General features: G+C 38.8%; 4 protein-coding genes and 1 pseudogene across 4 annotated transcripts; 4 read left to right on the top strand and 1 right to left on the bottom strand.

Moving 5' to 3' along the window:
• Positions 1 to 243: 243 nt before the first annotated feature.
• On the top strand, positions 244 to 627 carry LOC140147752 (late histone H2B.2.1-like). The gene has a single exon (XM_072169510.1). The coding sequence runs from the start codon at positions 256 to 258 to the stop codon at positions 625 to 627; it is 372 nt and encodes a 123-aa protein (XP_072025611.1). The 5' UTR covers positions 244 to 255.
• A 7,056-nt stretch (positions 628 to 7,683) lies between these two features.
• LOC140148966 (uncharacterized) lies at positions 7,684 to 16,246 on the top strand. The gene is made up of 4 exons (XM_072171079.1): positions 7,684 to 7,997; positions 8,934 to 9,270; positions 13,805 to 13,811; positions 15,720 to 16,246. The coding sequence occupies exons 1-4, from the start codon at positions 7,691 to 7,693 to the stop codon at positions 16,038 to 16,040; spliced, it is 972 nt and encodes a 323-aa protein (XP_072027180.1). The 5' UTR covers positions 7,684 to 7,690; the 3' UTR covers positions 16,041 to 16,246.
• On the top strand, positions 11,136 to 11,896 carry LOC140148964 (histone H1-like). The gene has a single exon (XM_072171076.1). The coding sequence runs from the start codon at positions 11,182 to 11,184 to the stop codon at positions 11,797 to 11,799; it is 618 nt and encodes a 205-aa protein (XP_072027177.1). The 5' UTR covers positions 11,136 to 11,181; the 3' UTR covers positions 11,800 to 11,896.
• On the bottom strand, positions 13,170 to 13,729 carry LOC140147753 (histone H2A). Its single transcript, XM_072169511.1, has one exon. It carries the CDS (start codon positions 13,703 to 13,705, stop codon positions 13,331 to 13,333), a length of 375 nt encoding a protein of 124 aa, XP_072025612.1. The 5' UTR covers positions 13,706 to 13,729; the 3' UTR covers positions 13,170 to 13,330.
• On the top strand, positions 14,516 to 14,905 carry LOC140148965 (late histone H2B.2.1-like; annotated as a pseudogene).
• Positions 16,247 to 20,428: the final 4,182 nt, after the last annotated feature.

Raw genomic sequence — 20,428 nt, forward strand, 5'->3', positions numbered from 1 at the left:
ATCATTTTTATTACTCACTCGTACGTCCTATTTATAAATATTGAATTGTGGCCACAAATTTAATATTAATATTAACCGTTTTGCAGTATTAACGAGTGTGGTTCGAACGGAAACCACCGTGCTGTCTCAACGTGTTCCGCGCCAATCGCTCAGGATCCTACTTGGGATCCCTAATTTGCATACGAGGTCATATAAATACGAGCGCGGCGCACTGTGTTGAGCATTCTGACCGATTAACTCGACCAGTACACAACTATGGCTCCCAAAGCAAGCGGAAAAGGTGCAAAGAAGGCAGGAAAGGCCAAGGGCCGTCCAGCAGGAACTGCTGGCAAGAGACGTAGACGCCGCAAGGAAAGCTACGGTATCTACATCTACAAAGTGTTGAAGCAGGTGCACCCTGACACTGGTATCTCTAGCCGTGCCATGAGCATCATGAACAGCTTTGTCAACGACATCTTTGAGCGCATCGCCGGAGAAGCTTCCCGCCTTGCCCACTACAACAAGAAGTCGACCATCACCAGTCGCGAGGTACAGACCGCTGTCCGTCTCCTTCTCCCCGGTGAGTTGGCCAAGCACGCTGTCAGCGAAGGCACCAAGGCTGTCACCAAGTACACCACCTCCAAGTAGAGTGTTTACACTTGAAAACCAACGGCTCTTTTCAGAGCCACCAATACTTCCAAAAAGAGAGATGATAATTGTCATGTTTAGTTTGTTCATTGTTATTTAAAGACGAGTATGTTCATTATTACAAAATAATAGTACAATAACAAAATAAAAAGGAATGTGCAGTAGGTCCACATATTACATACAATTAACCCTATAAGCATACATAATATCATGATGTACCGGTAGTTCTATAAAATCAGTTGATTTCAGCTTGAACTGTAAAATGCAATCTATTACCGACTGCACGTATTTCAAACTATGAAAAAACGAATAGAATAATTGATGAATTACACGAATTTTAATAGTGTCTACTATAATGAAATATGAAGTATTAGATCCAGATTCATATTATTTTTATCTTCACATATAAAATCACATCTTCACATAAATAAGTAATAGATTGTTTGTAATAAAACTTACAGAAAGAAAGAAAGAAAGAGAAAAAAAAATCGGGTGTGAAATGAGGAAATTAAGATATTTAGCAGAGAGGAAAACATTATTATGACATTTAAAATCTTATTTCCCCAAAAGACGACGTTTTAACCACTAAATTCATGCCGGTTAACGGGGTGAGTAGGGCAGAGGACCCGTCGCCTCATCCGATCAAACAAAGCACGTGCAGCGCTCAATTATTTACCACGCAAAGTGTCACGCTGTTGCTGTTGAAGAGTTTACCCGAACGCCATCTACGAGAGAGGAAAATTCTCAACAACGTCCGCAATAGATTGGATATATTTTATTTATTTATTTATTTATTGGAACATACACTTTTGTATCAGTGGCACACGCCTAACCAGCGGTGCGTTCAAAAACAACAAATATACATTATATATAAATAAGAAACAGAATTATAATACAATGGAATATAGGCCTACATGCAAAATTATGGCCTTAGTACAAAAAAAAAATTAAAGGAAAAGAAATTGCCTATCTGAACCCAAGTTGACTTGAAATGGGTCCTTAGCAGGAAAAATAAAACATAAAATAGAATAATGAAAAAAATACAATTATATTATATACTGGTATGACATGACAATTAATGGACATTAAATATCTTTCAAGACAGAGGATCTCAAGGACCATGCACGTTTTAAGTAACTTTTACAAAACATATCAAAACAATTGTTGACTTGTACATTCTCACGGTCCCATGAGGTTCCCAACATAAGGCACAGTTTCACATCTAAGTCCCCCCGCCATAAAGATTTGCCAGAATATTTCTAAGTTCTGTTCCGAAAGAGTACGCTCGAGCTCGGAGAATTCTTCCGAACGAATAGCATTCAAGGCGGTGCATGTAAAGAGGAAATGGCGAATATCTTCTTTATCATTTTTGCACATGGGACAATTTTCGTCCATACCTACATTCCAGGAATGAATTCTACCATTTAGGGGTAGAGTGTTAGACCGTGCCTTAAATTTGAAACTTGCTCCTCGGAAATCAGTTTTTCCAAAAGATACTTCTCCAGTCTCAATTCTTTCTTATACAAAACATAGTCATTAAGAGAAGATTTAGCTTTAGCGTTATCATACCAAGTGCACTCGTACATTTGTTTGTTAGCTTCTTTAAAACGTGTTTTTGCCCAGTGTGGATTTGCCGTGGAATCATACCCAAAAAGATGGCCTAGATCGCATTTATTTAGAGCGGATCGGACAGAAGACAGCCATTTAAATCTAATGTGATCGATATTACAATCAAGACTTAATAATGTATTGAACAGGAATTTTGGCCCTCGATGCACATCCATACAATTAAGGCGCGCATAGAAATTTACCTTGATGCGATCTTGAATAGAAGCAATTGATTCCCAGCCTAAGTCCCCGTAAAGAGCGGCGATAGGGGTATTACGAGAAGCCTTCAGGATTGATCGCGCCATTTGTGTTTGAAGATTTTCAATACGTTTGGCATCCGCTACATTGCAAATCCACACTGCGCTAGCATAATTAATACACGGAAGGGCTAGAGAGCGCCATAGAATATCCCCATAATACACTCTATTAAAATCATCTTGACCATCAAGAATTGACTTAATATACCCAATAATTCGATTACCCTTTTAATGACTTCCGAAACATGTGTATGATCGGACAAATTGTTGTTTATGTGAACACCAAGATATTTATATGAATCGCAGGTAGAAATGGTACTATCTCCTAACTTCCAAAGCATGTTTCTGTCTTTCCTATTGGATTCTTTACCTATGATCATAACGTTTGATTTTTCATAATTAAAACCAAGCCGCCAGGTGCGCGAGAAAGACGAGGCGACATCCAGCATTTTTTGAAGTTCATTTGCATCATTGGCAATTAATACAATATCGTCTGCCCAGAACAAACACCCTATTTCTACATCGCAGACACGCACCCTAAATTACAATCTTTTAAAGTTTAGCAAACTCATTTATGTAGGCGCAAAATAAAATTGGGGAAAGCACACAGCCCTGTTTCACGCCGTCTTCTATGTCAAAAAGTCTGTATCAATATCCCCAAAAGTTACTTTGGCTTGAACATCAGTATACATACTATCAATGAGTTTCCAAATATTGCCTCTTATGCCTAATTTCCAAGCGATGGAGAGAAGACCATCTCTCCATACCGTATCAAACGCCTTTCGGAAATCAAGGAAGGCCAGGAAGGTTGACTTGTTTTCAGCCAATCTCGTCGCAGCAATACTCTTTAGTGTGAAGACGTGTTCTTCACACCTGTGATCCTTCCTGAACCCACCCTGAATTTCTGAAAGAGCGTTATGATCTTCTAGAAAATTGGATATAGCTTTAGATACAATGCGATTAAAGATCTTTGACACGCATGATGTTAAAGTAATACCTCTATAGTTATTAAGATCTTTCTTGTCACCTTTCTTAAAATTGGTACAATAATGCCCTTGTTCCATTCCTTTGGAATGCTTTTTAATGTGACCAACCTTTTGTATAACATATGAAGAGATTTCGCTAGGCAGTCTCCACCATTCTTAATGAGTTCATTAGGAATCGAATCTAGACCAGGCGACTTATTATTTCGCGCATCACTAATTGATTCAATCACATCGTCGAGTTCTATCTCAATATTACAGAGCGTATCATTACCAACTTCGTCGCTACTATCATAGCTAAGATTCCTAAGGTACATAGCATTACATTTCATGTCGTTTGTGAACTCCTCTTGATGCAAACATTTATTCATTTTACCCAAAGAATGAAAATATTGAAGCACAGTTTGATTCATTACTTTACGGTCATTTGTTACATTATCAGAAGTCGGAACTTTCAAAGCATAAATATGATTGGTTTGAGTTTTTGGCCCGCGCAAGTTTTTCCAAAATCTCTACTTGATGGACCCCCTCTTTGGAAATCTTGATAGCGATCAATTCTCATTTGCGTTATTCGATTTTGAATAAGCTGTTTAGCCTTTGTCTTTTTATCAATATAGTCTTTCCAAAGCGCATCACCTTGATCTCTATTATCAGAACCTGAAGAGGCCCACCTGCGGTGCAATTGACAACTGCGCTTCCTGTCCTTAATGGCATTATCAATTGTCTTGTCCCACCATTGTTTCTGCTTACCATTATGAGTTTTCACACCAATTGTATTATTAGCTACTAAGAGGAGCTTATCTTTCCAACTTTTCCATAGGGAATCAGGATCTTGAAAAGAATCAACATGCCAATCATTAAAATGCGACTTAATCTGGTTCTTATATTCTGAGAAATCCTGATCTTTTTTAATATCCCAAACAATTCTTTTGTTATGTGTCTTATTATTAATTGGCTTAATACAAAATGTCATATTCAGGAATAATATGTTGTGATCACTACCAATATTAAATTTACGATCTTCATCCACGATCATTTCGTTAATACAATGATATGTACTATCTGAAACTAAAAATAGTCAATTGTTGAAGAATGGGGTGACGAAACCATGTAATTTTCCCGATACACTTACGGGTGCAATTTACAATTGTTAAATCGGAGTCATCCCTAAAATTAATTAGTTTCCGACCATTACTATTAAGTATCGGGTCACCAAAAGGAATGTTATTCCCAATTCTGGCATTGAAATCCCCCATTACAACTATATGGGGATCTTCGGTTTCATTAGACTCTTGAATTTTTATAATCTCAGAAAGCAGTTGATTGTACAGTTCTTCCGTTAAATTGGAATCTTTTCCTTCTCCTGGAAAATAAGCACACGCTACATACATAAATGAATTGATACCAACTTTAAGTTTCACCCACATACGCTCATAATCATCTGAATTTGTCTCAAATACATCATCATTTACAATCTCAATATGATTAGCGAACAACAAGCCGATACCACCTCCACCCTTGGTTTGTCTATTCTTACTGAACCATTTATACCCTTCAATATTGACTTTATCATCGTTCTTCAAGAATGTTTCAGCAATACCAAAAATGTCAACCTGGTTGTCTTTTAAGAATTTTGGAATTTCATACAAACTAGAATTTACTCTATTTACATTGTTAAAAGCAATCTTTAAATCAACTTTTACTTTACCATTGCTTGTTTTGTTATTCTTACTCCTTCTATGCCTTTTGTGGCACTTGTTTTCTGCACGAGCATTTTTGTTACCACGATCAACGCTATTCATATCTTTAATAACCTCGTTGCAATTTATATTGCTACTGTTACTACTATGCTTTGATATAATACTAACATTATTGCACGTGTTGTTCTTAACCATGTTAACGTACCTTTGCTTACAAGGACCTACAACCTTTTTAACATGCTTAATACATTTGTCAAACACATTAGAATTAGAACCATTATGCAATTTACTTTCCTTGCCACTAGGGCCCTTATCAGTTACCATTGGCGTCTCATTATCATTTACTTGTAACTCATCATTTAAGATATTAAACATATTATAAGAGCAAAAATAGTCCATTGGGTCCGTTTTGCCGATGTCCGTAACCAGTTTATCGGCACGCGTGACATGGCCATTTTTCTAGCGGTTGGCACAAAAATATGATAAATGTCCATAATCTCCACAGGAGTAACACTCAACTGGATCAGTATACCTACAGTTACCGCGATTATGGTTTAGGCCTCCACAGTTGAAGCATCCACTATAAGGTCTAGAGTCCGTTCTGCGATTCGAGTTTCTAAATTGTCCGCGATTATGATCATGCTGATGAACCCGGCGGTGAGTTGAATGGCGTTCGCGATTCGGCCTACTTACGTGCACGTTCTCGTTGGGCCTACTTCTAACGTTGCTTGTGGCTTTTCCTCGCGATCGCGTGTAGAATAAGGTATGGGCCTTGTTGAGGTTACCAAGAAGTTGGCGTGTTCCGTCTTTAGTAAGGTGTAGTCCTTTTTACCGAGTAGTTTGCGATTTACTTTCCATTAGCGATGAAAGTACTATCATGATCCACAAATTCTGTATTGTTCTCAGCGGCGTATTTCTTCATTTCCGTATTCAATTTCCTTACTCGCTCTTGCTTTACAGTCTTGTCCACGCGAGGACACACTGATGAGATGACTTTCTTGGTGGTCGGGGCACAAACATGTAAATCATTTAAAAGTTCCTTGTATTCGCGTATTCCTTCTTGCATCTCATGATCTGATGAACAATTGTTAGTTCCAACGTGCACAAGTACAGTATCAAAACTACTTATATCCACGTCCTTTAGTTCCTTCTTTACATCTGAGACATGGCCACCGCGGATACACTTTACCTTAGTCTTGATGAGACCCCTTTCGTTTAAATCTCTAATCATTGAATCACCAATAATGAGCGTATTATGATCCGAATGTTCAACATGTTCAAAACCAGAGTCTGATTCCACATATGTATCATCTGAATCGACAGATTCCTGCGTGTCGATACCAGAAACATCGCATGGTGTTGTGTCAGATGGTATTCTCGCTGCTTCAGAGAGTTCTGAGATCAATGTACTCTGTTCGTGTACAAGTTTCGCTAGGGTCGAGTTCTCATTTCTTAAGTTCGATATTACCTTTTCTTGCGCACTCTGACGTTCAGTTAACTCTTTGATCACTTGTGGGATAAGTTTACATGAGGGACATATCCACATGGACGGTCTCGACGAGGGTTTAAGCCCTACACAATCTCGATGGTAAAGTTCCTGGCAAAGAGAGCACTCCAAAGATTTGACGCGTGTCTCCAAGTGTTGGTGATGACATGTTGGCGCACACGAAATTCTACTCGCGGTCATAGGGATTGGAGTTGGAGTTGTAGTTGTTAAAGTCCTCGCGGCCATAGGGATTGGAGTTGGAGTTGTTAAAGTTGGTGATCCCTGAGGTACTGGAGCGGGTCTTAACGGCGTGCTAATGCTGAGAATGCTCTGCGATAACGACAACTGTTCAGTTGCTTCCAGCCTGCTTTTTCTTGTATGCACATGAGCTTTCAGTTTCTGGCATATGTCAATTGTTTGGTTGGCTATTTCTGTGCGATCTGCACTCTCTGGCAAAATTGATGAAAGCGTTGCCCTGATAATGGGCATCATGACATTTGTGTTCACACCATTAAGGTCCTTGATGTTCATTTTGTTGATAGCTTCCATATTTTCCGCTAGAACTGCTGATGTAGCTTTGCTGATGGTTAACTGGTTACCCTGCTTAACTTGTTGTTTACTTGTAGATGTTGCCATTACCTTTGGTTTTGCTCCTTGCCTTATTGCTTCACAGTCATTACATAAATAGTAGTCGCATTGACGGCTACCAACATCCTTCTTGGTTTTCTTGCAGTCATAACATTGACGCATGATGAAGTTCCAAAAACGACTCAGGAGAATAAGTCCAGTAGAAACCAAGAAAGAGGATGAAATTAAATACAGTAAATATTCAATGTGGAATAATAGTAGCGAAGCAAAATATACAGGAAAATATATTCCGAATAATAATTAATTAAATAATTATTAGACCTGTATGTTGTCGGAGCTCATTGAAAACACGTCTGCACTATACGATGACCGGATGCTATAAACGAGCACGCTGGCTGCGCAGCTTCATTTCTTACTCGGCTAACGCAAAAGAATACAATCATGTCTGGACGTGGTAAAGGAGGAAAGGGTCTTGGAAAGGGAGGCGCCAAGCGTCATCGCAAGGTTTTGCGTGATAACATCCAAGGTATCACCAAGCCAGCCATCCGCCGTTTGGCTCGTCGTGGTGGTGTGAAACGTATCTCTGGTCTTATCTACGAAGAGACCCGTGGTGTCCTGAAGGTGTTCCTCGAGAATGTCATCCGTGATGCCGTCACATACTGCGAGCACGCCAAGAGAAAGACCGTCACAGCAATGGATGTTGTCTACGCTCTGAAACGCCAGGGACGTACTCTGTACGGATTCGGCGGTTAGACTTGTTGCTGTTGCTTCAAATTAACAACCAAACGGCTCTTTTCAGAGCCACCAAAACTCCAAAAAGAGATGCTGATGTTGTGTGTTTTGATGTCTGTGCAATGAAAACGTGTTTTTGTAAACGTGTGTGTTCGTTCATACGTTGTAGAATAATAAAGTGAATGAAGTAAATGAAATAAAGTGAATGAACGAATAAATAAATAAAGTGAATGAATTAAATGAAAAACACAGTTCTCCTAATATGATATAAAAATAAATCATTGTTATTCATTATTCGTCAGTCCAGTTCTGGCGAGAATAGTGCAGTGAGTGGGGGTCAAAATCGTGCATTTAATATAACACAAGATGCATGACAGTAAACGGATCATATTTGTCTACAAATTAAAAAAGAAAAGAGAAAGCAAGAGACACCAGTCAGTTGATAAAAAATATTGACGTAATCAATATTTTAATGCCAAAAAATGTGTTTATATTAATTAAATCGTGATGTTAATATCTGATACTGTTCCAATTCATTAGGATATACATGTAAATGAAGGATGGGACATTTAAAGCTACAGATACTAAAAAGAGGGAGGGGGGGCGGCGGCGTAGTTTACTACGTATTTATACTGCATGATTTTAAAATTTCACTTAATATTTACCGTGTCATTTGTTTAAAAACAAAAAAAAAACAAAAATGGAGAGGAAAAGAAGAGAAATAATACAAGCACTGCATTAGAAATTTCACTAAATTTTTAATACTTCATACTACACTAGATTTTGGCGCACAGTGTTCGTTGGCCAATGACATATCAGCTTTCATTGACCAATCAGAAGCTGTGGTTAATCAACCAATGAGCGCGTGAGGCGCAAAATCTAAACCAGGAAACCGATCGGTATATAAGGAGCCTCAACTGCCCGGCCGCTTATTCATTCATCTGATTGAAAGTCGAAAAAATGGCTCGTACCAAGCAGACCGCACGTAAATCTACTGGAGGAAAGGCTCCACGTAAGCAGCTGGCCACCAAGGCAGCTCGCAAATCTGCACCAGCAACCGGTGGTGTGAAGAAGCCACATCGTTACAGGCCCGGTACCGTCGCTCTCCGTGAGATCCGTCGTTACCAGAAGAGTACCGAGCTCCTCATCCGCAAGCTCCCCTTCCAGCGTCTGGTCCGTGAAATCGCCCAGGACTTCAAGACTGAGCTGCGCTTCCAGAGCTCTGCCGTCATGGCCCTCCAGGAGGCTAGCGAAGCTTACTTGGTTGGTCTCTTCGAAGACACCAACTTGTGCGCCATCCACGCCAAGCGTGTGACCATCATGCCAAAAGACATCCAGTTGGCACGTCGCATCCGTGGCGAGCGCGCTTAAGGTGTTTCTTGTTAGACCCTTACAAAACAAACGGCTCTTTTCAGAGCCACCAAGACTTCAAAAAAGAGATCATGAACTTGTCAGTCGTTTGCATTGTGTCAATTAAGTAGTGTCCCCTCAACTCATGACCCATCCATTTGTCCTAATTTTACTAACAGAATGATAAAAATAAATAATAAATTTTGTTGTAAAGGTAGGCCTATGTTTTTTTTTGGTACTATTGATGACTTGCTGCATTCCAGGTATTCATTTCCATGCGATCGATGATGATAAGAGAATGATAATATTATTTATGTAGTGTAAATTTTTTTATATTTTCAAATCATACTGAAGTGTTGTGTTTTTAAATGTCGGTCATCGAAGCACGTGCATGCACAGTTAACATCAAAATTACAACAAACTGAAAGAACAAAATACACTGAACATCGAGGAAAGCACGAATGGTGAATCACGCGTATAAATCAATTCGTTTGAAATCATAATGACATTTTGAATGTTGGTGCTTGTGTCATACATGTACATGTATTATAATACTGACCGACTAGCTATACAATAACACAAATGATAATAATAATAATAATAATAATATGATGATGATGATGATGATGATGACGACGACGACGACAACACTATGATTTAAGGCAGACAAATTAACAAACAAGAATGAATGAATGAATGAATGAATGAATGAATGAATATAAATAAATAAATAAATAAATAAATAAATAAATAAATAAATAAATAAATAAATAAATAAATAAATAAATAAATAAATAAATAAATAAATAAATAATAGTAATATTTTTAATAATAATAATAATAATAATAATAATAATAATAATAATTAAAAAAAAACCCACACAACCAATAGGGCCTAACAAGAAAAAAGAAAGAAGAAAAAAAGAAGAAGAAAAAAAAAAAAAAAAAAAAAAAAAAAACAAGGGGAAAAACAAAACAAAACAACAACACAGACAGACAAAAACAAAAACACCTCTCTAATGAACAACCTTTATTTATTAGGCCTGTATAAATTACTTGGATTTATATTTAAATCTTGCACAATATTGCACGTGCTGAATGTTCTTCAATATTCAGGTTTGGTGTCACTGTGATGGACATGATATTTTAGTCAATTCATCAGACATGGTCATCTTAAAGAAGAAAAAGAGCCAGTAATAATAAAAATAAGAATGGTATTATTTTGCATTTCACCGTCTAGCTAGTCTCGCACCGCGGTATACGGTATAATGTAGCGCAGCCTGGCATTTCATTTTTATGTGTGCTCGCCAGTTGGTTTTGGAGTTGGAGAGGTGTGTTTTATACCCTCTACTTTGAGAGCTCGAAATGAAGATGTCACCTTGTGCATGTTCATGATTTTTGGTTTTTTTGGTGGAAGATCGTCATGTTATTCATATGAATAAAGCAAAATGGCTAATTATTTCGTTTGAAATGAAAAAAATGATGAAATTTCCGGAATTTTTATTTTTTTTAATGAATGTTTGCCAATTTCATGCTGTCATTTAGCGAAATGCAAACAAGAACGGTCAATATGCGTAAAGTGAGATAGAATGTACTGTTCTCTGACCACGGGCCCCTTTTGAAAGACCATAGAGCTTGTTTTAATCGACAAAATGACATTTTTTACATGACATAAAACACAGCTTTGGTGAGAAATGCCACAAATTGCAAAAACGCGCGCTCGACTCGAATGTACGGTAATGGCGGATCCGGTGATTTCAATGACGTCCGCAATGAGAATATATAGACAAATCGCGATTGGCGCCCGGTTTAATTTCTCACTAGTTGAAAAACAGTGCGTATCGTAAACCATGGCTACTCCTCAATCTCCTGCTAAAAAAGCTACCAAGGCCAAGAAGGCCGCCAAGCCCCGTGCTCATCCATCATGCCCTGAGATGGTACTTGCAGCCGTGGGTGCACTGAAAGAAAGGAAGGGTTCCTCTCTTGCAGCCATCAAGAAATACATCGCCGCCAACTACAAGTGCGACGTTGACAAGCTCAACGCTCACATCAAGAATGCCGTGAAGAGTGGTGTAGCCAAGGGAACACTCGTCCAAGTTAAAGGAAAGGGAGCCAGCGGATCCTTCAGACTGGGAACCAAGAAGGCCGACACTGAAAAGTCCAAGGCAAAGAAGGCTAAGGCAGCAGCTCGCAAGAAGGCAGCCGCCGAGAAGAAGAAGGCAAGAAGAGAGGCAGCAAAGGCAAAGAAAGCCGCCAAGACCAAGGCCAAGAAAGATGCAGCAAAGGCAAAGAAGGCTGCCAAGAAGACTACCACCAAGAAGAGCAAGAAGCCAAAGAAGGCAGCCAAGAAGGCAGCACCAAAGAAGACAAAGGCTGCAAAGCCAAAGAAGGCCAAGGCTGCAAAGCCAAAGAAGAAGGCAGCTCCCAAGAAGAAGGCCGCCAAGTCAAAGAAGGCAGCAAAGAAGTAAAGTGTTTACTTCACTGTCAAACCAAACGGCTCTTTTCAGAGCCACCCAATCTTCCAAAATGAGATAGTGATTTTAGCGTCATTTCTGTGTGAAAAATGCCCACTCACTCGTACTTATATAAATAAATAAATAAATAAATAAATAAATAAATAACAACACGTTACACAAGTAATACTTCAAATACCAGTAGGCCTACTTAATATTACATGTAGCATGATCAACGCATACAGAAAAGCTCACATGGCATGATACAGAATACGTGCCATCAATAATAATGATTCAAGCAAGGGAATTTGAATAGCTCACAAAAATCAATCACACGTGCCTCAAATACTATTATTAAATAGGACAACTCAAGCCCAATTACACACAGGTATGACACTATACTACTATATTATCAATAATATTGCACGAATATGGACATCAAGTAAAATTAATGGTTCTAAAGTGGGCGATTTAACAACAATTCTTAATTTGTTTTTGTAAAAATGCATTCCAGCTAGATAGGCCTGTAGAATGGCCCACTCGTTAGGCCCTACCTTGTTAAGAAAATTACAGAAGTCGAGGCATCATTATTGTACACAACCCTCAACACGGCACACCCAAGGGCGGCTCCACACCCCACCCCTCTTCACCCCCGCCCACACACATCATGTAATTTCAGATTCAGATTTAATATTCAGACGTAATTTTTACACGTAATGTTTAGGATTACCTTTAGGATTAGGGTTCGATTTAGGTTTATTTGGGTTATATGATTTAGGTACAAACACAACAAATTTCCAATTCAAGGTTTTTTTTTTTTTTGGGGGGCGTGCATGTGGCATCATTACAAAATGATCATTAACAAATAATAATAAACTCAATCAATCAATCAATAATAAACAAATAAATAAATAAAATAAATGAATAACAAAATAAAAACACGTTTCGTTTGAAGATCCAAGCACAACTTCAACAAAACTTAGACCTGGTCTAGCCTAAATTGCTATTTTAACAAAGATATGGCAGCAATTTGCTCGGATTTACCGCCTTTTTTTCCAGGGACTTCAACGACCTGCACGTTTTTGTTTTGACTCATTTATAGTGCAGGGGAGACTTTATCTATATATGTATTCATTTATTAATTTTCAATTAATTTTCATTCAGAATGTTAATATTGTGCACGAACATCCGGGTTGGGGGAAAACGCACGTTATATACGAAATAGAATGGTCAACATTGTACACGAGAGTTGCGCTTATAAAAATAATTTAAAAGAAGAAAAACATGCATGCAACCAACCCACCCTTCCTCATGACACGATTACAATATGGTGCAATTATTCCAATTTAAACTATTAGGGCCTAATTAGGCTAACATTATTATTTACTTGAGATTAATATTACTCAACAGCAAAATAAAATAGTGTCATTAAAATCTACGCTTTACATGTTATATACATCAAGACAATTGAACACTGTCATCTCTCTTTTTGGAAGTTGTGGTGGCTCTGAAAAGAGCCGTTTGATTTAGATGGCAAATAACTTGTCTATTTTGCCTTGGCGGTCTTCTTGGGGAGGAGTACAGCCTGGATGTTTGGCAATACACCACCCTGGGCAATGGTGACACCGCTGAGGAGCTTGTTCAACTCTTCGTCGTTACGGATAGCGAGTTGCAAGTGACGGGGGTTGATTCTCGTCTTCTTGTTGTCACGGGCAGCGTTACCAGCCAACTCGAGGATCTCAGCTGCGAGGTACTCCATGACGGCAGCCAAGTAGACTGGGGCACCAGCACCGACACGCTCAGCATAGTTGCCTTTGCGCAAGAAACGGTGAACACGACCGACTGGAAACTGCAGTCCAGCTCTTGCTGATCGGCTCTTGGCCTTTGCTCTTGCCTTTCCTCCTTTACCACGTCCAGACATGATTAGTTGATTTGTACAGTTAACTCGAACAGAAAAACTGAATACCAAATTTTAACGTGATCTCCGCTTATATACCCACGACGAAGGATCCTACCGAAGTGCAACTGTTCAGGAATTGACCAATCAGCGTCGATTTGGTTTATTACATTGTATTTTTAACAGTGCCGCCTTGATACGACTAGCCAGTGCACCTATCCAATCACAGCGCACATTTGAATTGTGTTCTGTGCGTGCAACAGCTCCTTGCCTCCTTTTATACCTGGCACTGCATTCACCGTTTAATATATTAAATATTTGATTTCAATGTCCCATATTCTTGTGCATGATATGAAAACCATTTGTTTCGCACTATTGCAAAAGAAAGAGAGAATAATCAACAATTTTAATGTATTTCAATTTTAATGAATAGGCCTACTTGGGGAAAGAAGGTTTATATACGAACGGGTGTATTGCAGCGAATAAAATTGATTATTAAATTGCGACCCTCTTTAAACGTACAATGAAATGATTAGAAACACGACCACGAATAATATACTGATGAAAGAATCAACAAAAATCATTTTTATTACTCACTCGTACGTCCTATTTATAAATATTGAATTGTGGCCACAAATTTAATATTAATATTAACCGTTTTGCAGTATTAACGAGTGTGGTTCGAACGGAAACCACCGTGCTGTCTCAACGTGTTCCGCGCCAATCGCTCAGGATCCTACTTGGGATCCCTAATTTGCATACGAGGTCATATAAATACGAGCGCGGCGCACTGTGTTGAGCATTCTGACCGATTAACTCGACCAGTACACAACTATGGCTCCCAAAGCAAGCGGAAAAGGTGCAAAGAAGGCAGCAGGAAGGCCAAGGGCCGTCCAGCAGGAACTGCTGGCAAGAGACGTAGACGCCGCAAGGAAAGCTACGGTATCTACATCTACAAAGTGTTGAAGCAGGTGCACCCTGACACTGGTATCTCTAGCCGTGCCATGAGCATCATGAACAGCTTTGTCAACGACATCTTTGAGCGCATCGCCGGAGAAGCTTCCCGCCTTGCCCACTACAACAAGAAGTCGACCATCACCAGTCGCGAGGTACAGACCGCTGTCCGTCTCCTTCTCCCCGGTGAGTTGGCCAAGCACGCTGTCAGCGAAGGCACCAAGGCTGTCACCAAGTACACCACCTCCAAGTAGAGTGTTTACACTTGAAAAACCAACGGCTCTTTTCAGAGCCACCAATACTGCCAAAAAGAGAGATGATAATTGTCATGTTTAGTTTGTTCATTGTTATTTAAAGACGAGTATGTTCATTATTACAAAATAATAGTACAATAACAAAATAAAAAGGAATGTGCAGTAGGTCCACATATTACATACAATTAACCCTATAAGCATACATAATATCATGATGTACCGGTAGTTCTATAAAATCAGTTGATTTCAGCTTGAACTGTAAAATGCAATCTATTACCGACTGCACGTATTTCAAACTATGAAAAAACGAATAGAATAATTGATGAATTACACGAATTTTAATAGTGTCTACTATAATGAAATATGAAGTATTAGATCCAGATTCATATTATTTTTATCTTCACATATAAAATCACATCTTCACATAAATAAGTAATAGATTGTTTGTAATAAAACTTACAGAAAGAAAGAAAGAAAGAAAAAAAAAAAAATCGGGTGTGAAATGAGGAAATTAAGATATTTAGCAGAGAGGAAAACATTATTATGACATTTAAAATCTTATTTCCCCAAAAGACGACGTTTTAACCACTAAATTCATGCCGGTTAACGGGGTGAGTAGGGCAGAGGACCCGTCGCCTCATCCGATCAAACAAAGCACGTGCAGCGCTCAATTATTTACCACGCAAAGTGTCACGCTGTTGCTGTTGAAGAGTTTACCCGAACGCCATCTACGAGAGAGGAAAATTCTCAACAACGTCCGCAATAGATTGGATATATAAACGAGCACGCTGGCTGCGCAGCTTCATTTCTTAACTCGGCTAACGAAAAAGAATACAATCATGTCTGGACGTGGTAAAGGAGGAAAGGGTCTTGGAAAGGGAGGCGCCAAGCGTCATCGCAAGGTTTTGCGTGATAACATCCAAGGTATCACCAAGCCAGCCATCCGCCGTTTGGCTCGTCGTGGTGGTGTGAAACGTATCTCTGGTCTTATCTACGAAGAGACCCGTGGTGTCCTGAAGGTGTTCCTCGAGAATGTCATCCGTGATGCCGTCACATACTGCGAGCACGCCAAGAGAAAGACCGTCACAGCAATGGATGTTGTCTACGCTCTGAAACGCCAGGGACGTACTCTGTACGGATTCGGCGGTTAGACTTGTTGCTGTTGCTTCAAATTAACAACCAAACGGCTCTTTTCAGAGCCACCAAAACTTCCAAAAAGAGATGCTGATGTTGTGTGTTTTGATGTCTGTGCAATGAAAACGTGTTTTTGTAAACGTGTGTGTTCGTTCATACGTTGTAGAATAATAAAGTGAATGAAGTAAATGAAATAAAGTGAATGAACGAATAAATAAATAAAGTGAATGAATTAAATGAAAAACACAGTTCTCCTAATATGATATAAAAATAAATCATTGTTATTCATTATTCGTCAGTCCAGTTCTGGCGAGAATAGTGCAGTGAGTGGGGGTCAAAATCGTGCATTTAATATAACACAAGATGCATGACAGTAAACGGATCATATTTGTCTACAAATTAAAAAAGAAAAGAGAAAGCAAGAGACACCAGTCAGTTGATAAAAAATATTGACGTAATCAATATTTTAATGCCAAAAAATGTGTTTATATTAATTAAATCGTGATGTTAATATCTGATACTGTTCCAATTCATTAGGATATACATGTAAATGAAGGATGGGACATTTAAAGCTACAGATACTAAAAAGAGGGAGGGGGGGGCGGCGTAGTTTACTACGTATTTATACTGCATGATTTTAAAATTTCACTTAATATTTACCGTGTCATTTGTTTAAAAACAAAAAACAAAAAACAAAAAATGGAGAGGAAAAGAAGAGAAATAATACAAGCACTGCATTAGAAATTTCACTAAATTTTTTAATACTTCATACTACACTAGATTTTGGCGCACAGTGTTCGTTGGCCAATGACATATCAGCTTTCATTGACCAATCAGAAGCTGTGGTTAATCAACCAATGAGCGCGTGAGGCGCAAAATCTAAACCAGGAAACCGATCGGTATATAAGGAGCCTCAACTGCCCGGCCGCTTATTCATTCATCTGATTGAAAGTCGAAAAAATGGCTCGTACCAAGCAGACCGCACGTAAATCTACTGGAGGAAAGGCTCCACGTAAGCAGCTGGCCACCAAGGCAGCTCGCAAATCTGCACCAGCAACCGGTGGTGTGAAGAAGCCACATCGTTACAGGCCCGGTACCGTCGCTCTCCGTGAGATCCGTCGTTACCAGAAGAGTACCGAGCTCCTCATCCGCAAGCTCCCCTTCCAGCGTCTGGTCCGTGAAATCGCCCAGGACTTCAAGACTGAGCTGCGCTTCCAGAGCTCTGCCGTCATGGCCCTCCAGGAGGCTAGCGAAGCTTACTTGGTTGGTCTCTTCGAAGACACCAACTTGTGCGCCATCCACGCCAAGCGTGTGACCATCATGCCAAAAGACATCCAGTTGGCACGTCGCATCCGTGGCGAGCGCGCTTAAGGTGTTTCTTGTTAGACCCTTACAAAACAAACGGCTCTTTTCAGAGCCACCAAGACTTCAAAAAAGAGATCATGAACTTGTCAGTCGTTTGCATTGTGTCAATTAAGTAGTGTCCCCTCAACTCATGACCCATCCATTTGTCCTAATTTTACTAACAGAATGATAAAAATAAATAATAAATTTTGTTGTAAAGGTAGGCCTATGTTTTTTTTTTTTTTTATTGATGACTTGCTGCATTCCAGGTATTCATTTCCATGCGATCGATGATGATAAGAGAATGATAATATTATTTATGTAGTGTAAATTTTTGCATATTTTCAAATCATACTGAAGTGTTGTGTTTTTAAATGTCGGTCATCGAAGCACGTGCATGCACAGTTAACATCAAAATTACAACAAACTGAAAGAACAAAATACACTGAACATCGAGGAAAGCACGAATGGTGAATCACGCGTATAAATCAATTCGTTTGAAATCATAATGACATTTTGAATGTTGGTGCTTGTGTCATACATGTACATGTATTATAATACTGACCGACTAGCTATACAATAACACAAATGATAATAATAATAATAATAATAATATGATGATGATGATGATGATGATGACGACGACGACGACAACACTATGATTTAAGGCAGACAAATTAACAAACAAGAATGAATGAATGAATGAATGAATGAATGAATATAAATAAATAAATAAATAAATAAATAAATAAATAAATAAATAAATAAATAAATAAATAAATAAATAAATAAATAAATAAATAAATAAATAAATAATAGTAATATTTTTAATAATAATAATAATAATAATAATAATAATAATAATAATTTAAAAAAAAACCCACACAACCAATAGGGCCTAACAAGAAAAAAGAAAGAAGAAAAAAAGAAGAAGAAAAAAAAAAAGAAAAAAAAAAAAAACTGAACAAGGGGAAAAACAAAACAAAACAACAACACAGACAGACAAAAACAAAAACACCTCTCTAATGAACAACCTTTATTTATTAGGCCTGTATAAATTACTTGGATTTATATTTAAATCTTGCACAATATTGCACGTGCTGAATGTTCTTCAATATTCAGGTTTGGTGTCACTGTGATGGACATGATATTTTAGTCAATTCATCAGACATGGTCATCTTAAAGAAGAAAAAAGAGCCAGTAATAATAAAAAAATAAGAATGGTATTATTTTGCATTTCACCGTCTAGCTAGTCTCGCACCGCGGTATACGGTATAATGTAGCGCAGCCTGGCATTTCATTTTTATGTGTGCTCGCCAGTTGGTTTTGGAGTTGGAGAGGTGTGTTTTATACCCTCTACTTTGAGAGCTCGAAATGAAGATGTCACCTTGTGCATGTTCATGATTTTTGGTTTTTTTGGTGGAAGATCGTCATGTTATTCATATGAATAAAGCAAAATGGCTAATTATTTCGTTTGAAATGAAAAAAATGATGAAATTTCCGGAATTTTTATTTTTTTAATGAATGTTTGCCAATTTCATGCTGTCATTTAGCGAAATGCAAACAAGAACGGTCAATATGCGTAAAGTGAGATAGAATGTACTGTTCTCTGACCACGGGCCCCTTTTGAAAGACCATAGAGCTTGTTTTAATCGACAAAATGACATTTTTTACATGACATAAAACACAGCTTTGGTGAGAAATGCCACAAATTGCAAAAACGCGCGCTCGACTCGAATGTACGGTAATGGCGGATCCGGTGATTTCAATGACGTCCGCAATGAGAATATATAGACAAATCGCGATTGGCGCCCGGTTTAATTTCTCACTAGTTGAAAAACAGTGCGTATCGTAAACCATGGCTACTCCTCAATCTCCTGCTAAAAAAGCTACCAAGGCCAAGAAGGCCGCCAAGCCCCGTGCTCATCCATCATGCCCTGAGATGGTACTTGCAGCCGTGGGTGCACTGAAAGAAAGGAAGGGTTCCTCTCTTGCAGCCATCAAGAAATACATCGCCGCCAACTACAAGTGCGACGTTGACAAGCTCAACGCTCACATCAAGAATGCCGTGAAGAGTGGTGTAGCCAAGGGAACACTCGTCCAAGTTAAAGGAAAGGGAGCCAGCGGATCCTTCAGACTGGGAACCAAGAAGGCCGACACTGAAAAGTCCAAGGCAAAGAAGGCTAAGGCAGCAGCTCGCAAGAAGGCAGCCGCCGAGAAGAAGAAAAGGCAAGAAGAGAGGCAGCAAAGGCAAAGAAAGCCGCCAAGACCAAGGCCAAGAAAGATGCAGCAAAGGCAAAGAAGGCTGCCAAGAAGACTACCACCAAGAAGAGCAAGAAGCCAAAGAAGGCAGCCAAGAAGGCAGCACCAAAGAAGACAAAGGCTGCAAAGCCAAAGAAGGCCAAGGCTGCAAAGCCAAAGAAGAAGGCAGCTCCCAAGAAGAAGGCCGCCAAGTCAAAGAAGGCAGCAAAGAAGTAAAGTGTTTACTTCACTGTCAAACCAAACGGCTCTTTTCAGAGCCACCCAATCTTCCAAAATGAGATAGTGATTTTAGCGTCATTTCTGTGTGAAAAATGCCCACTCACTCGTACTTATATAAATAAATAAATAAATAAATAAATAAATAAATAACAACACGTTACACAAGTAATACTTCAAATACCAGTAGGCCTACTTAATATTACATGTAGCATGATCAACGCATACAGAAAAGCTCACATGGCATGATACAGAATACGTGCCATCAATAATAATGATTCAAGCAAGGGAATTTGAATAGCTCACAAAAATCAATCACACGTGCCTCAAATACTATTATTAAATAGGACAACTCAAGCCCAATTACACACAGGTATGACACTATACTACTATATTATCAATAATATTGCACGAATATGGACATCAAGTAAAATTAATGGTTCTAAAGTGGGCGATTTAACAACAATTCTTAATTTGTTTTTGTAAAAATGCATTCCAGCTAGATAGGCCTGTAGAATGGCCCACTCGTTAGGCCCTACCTTGTTAAGAAAATTACAGAAGTCGAGGCATCATTATTGTACAC

Source organism: Amphiura filiformis, chromosome 3, assembly GCF_039555335.1.
Source record: "Amphiura filiformis chromosome 3, Afil_fr2py, whole genome shotgun sequence".
In the NCBI taxonomy this organism is placed as follows: domain Eukaryota; kingdom Metazoa; phylum Echinodermata; class Ophiuroidea; order Amphilepidida; family Amphiuridae; genus Amphiura; species Amphiura filiformis.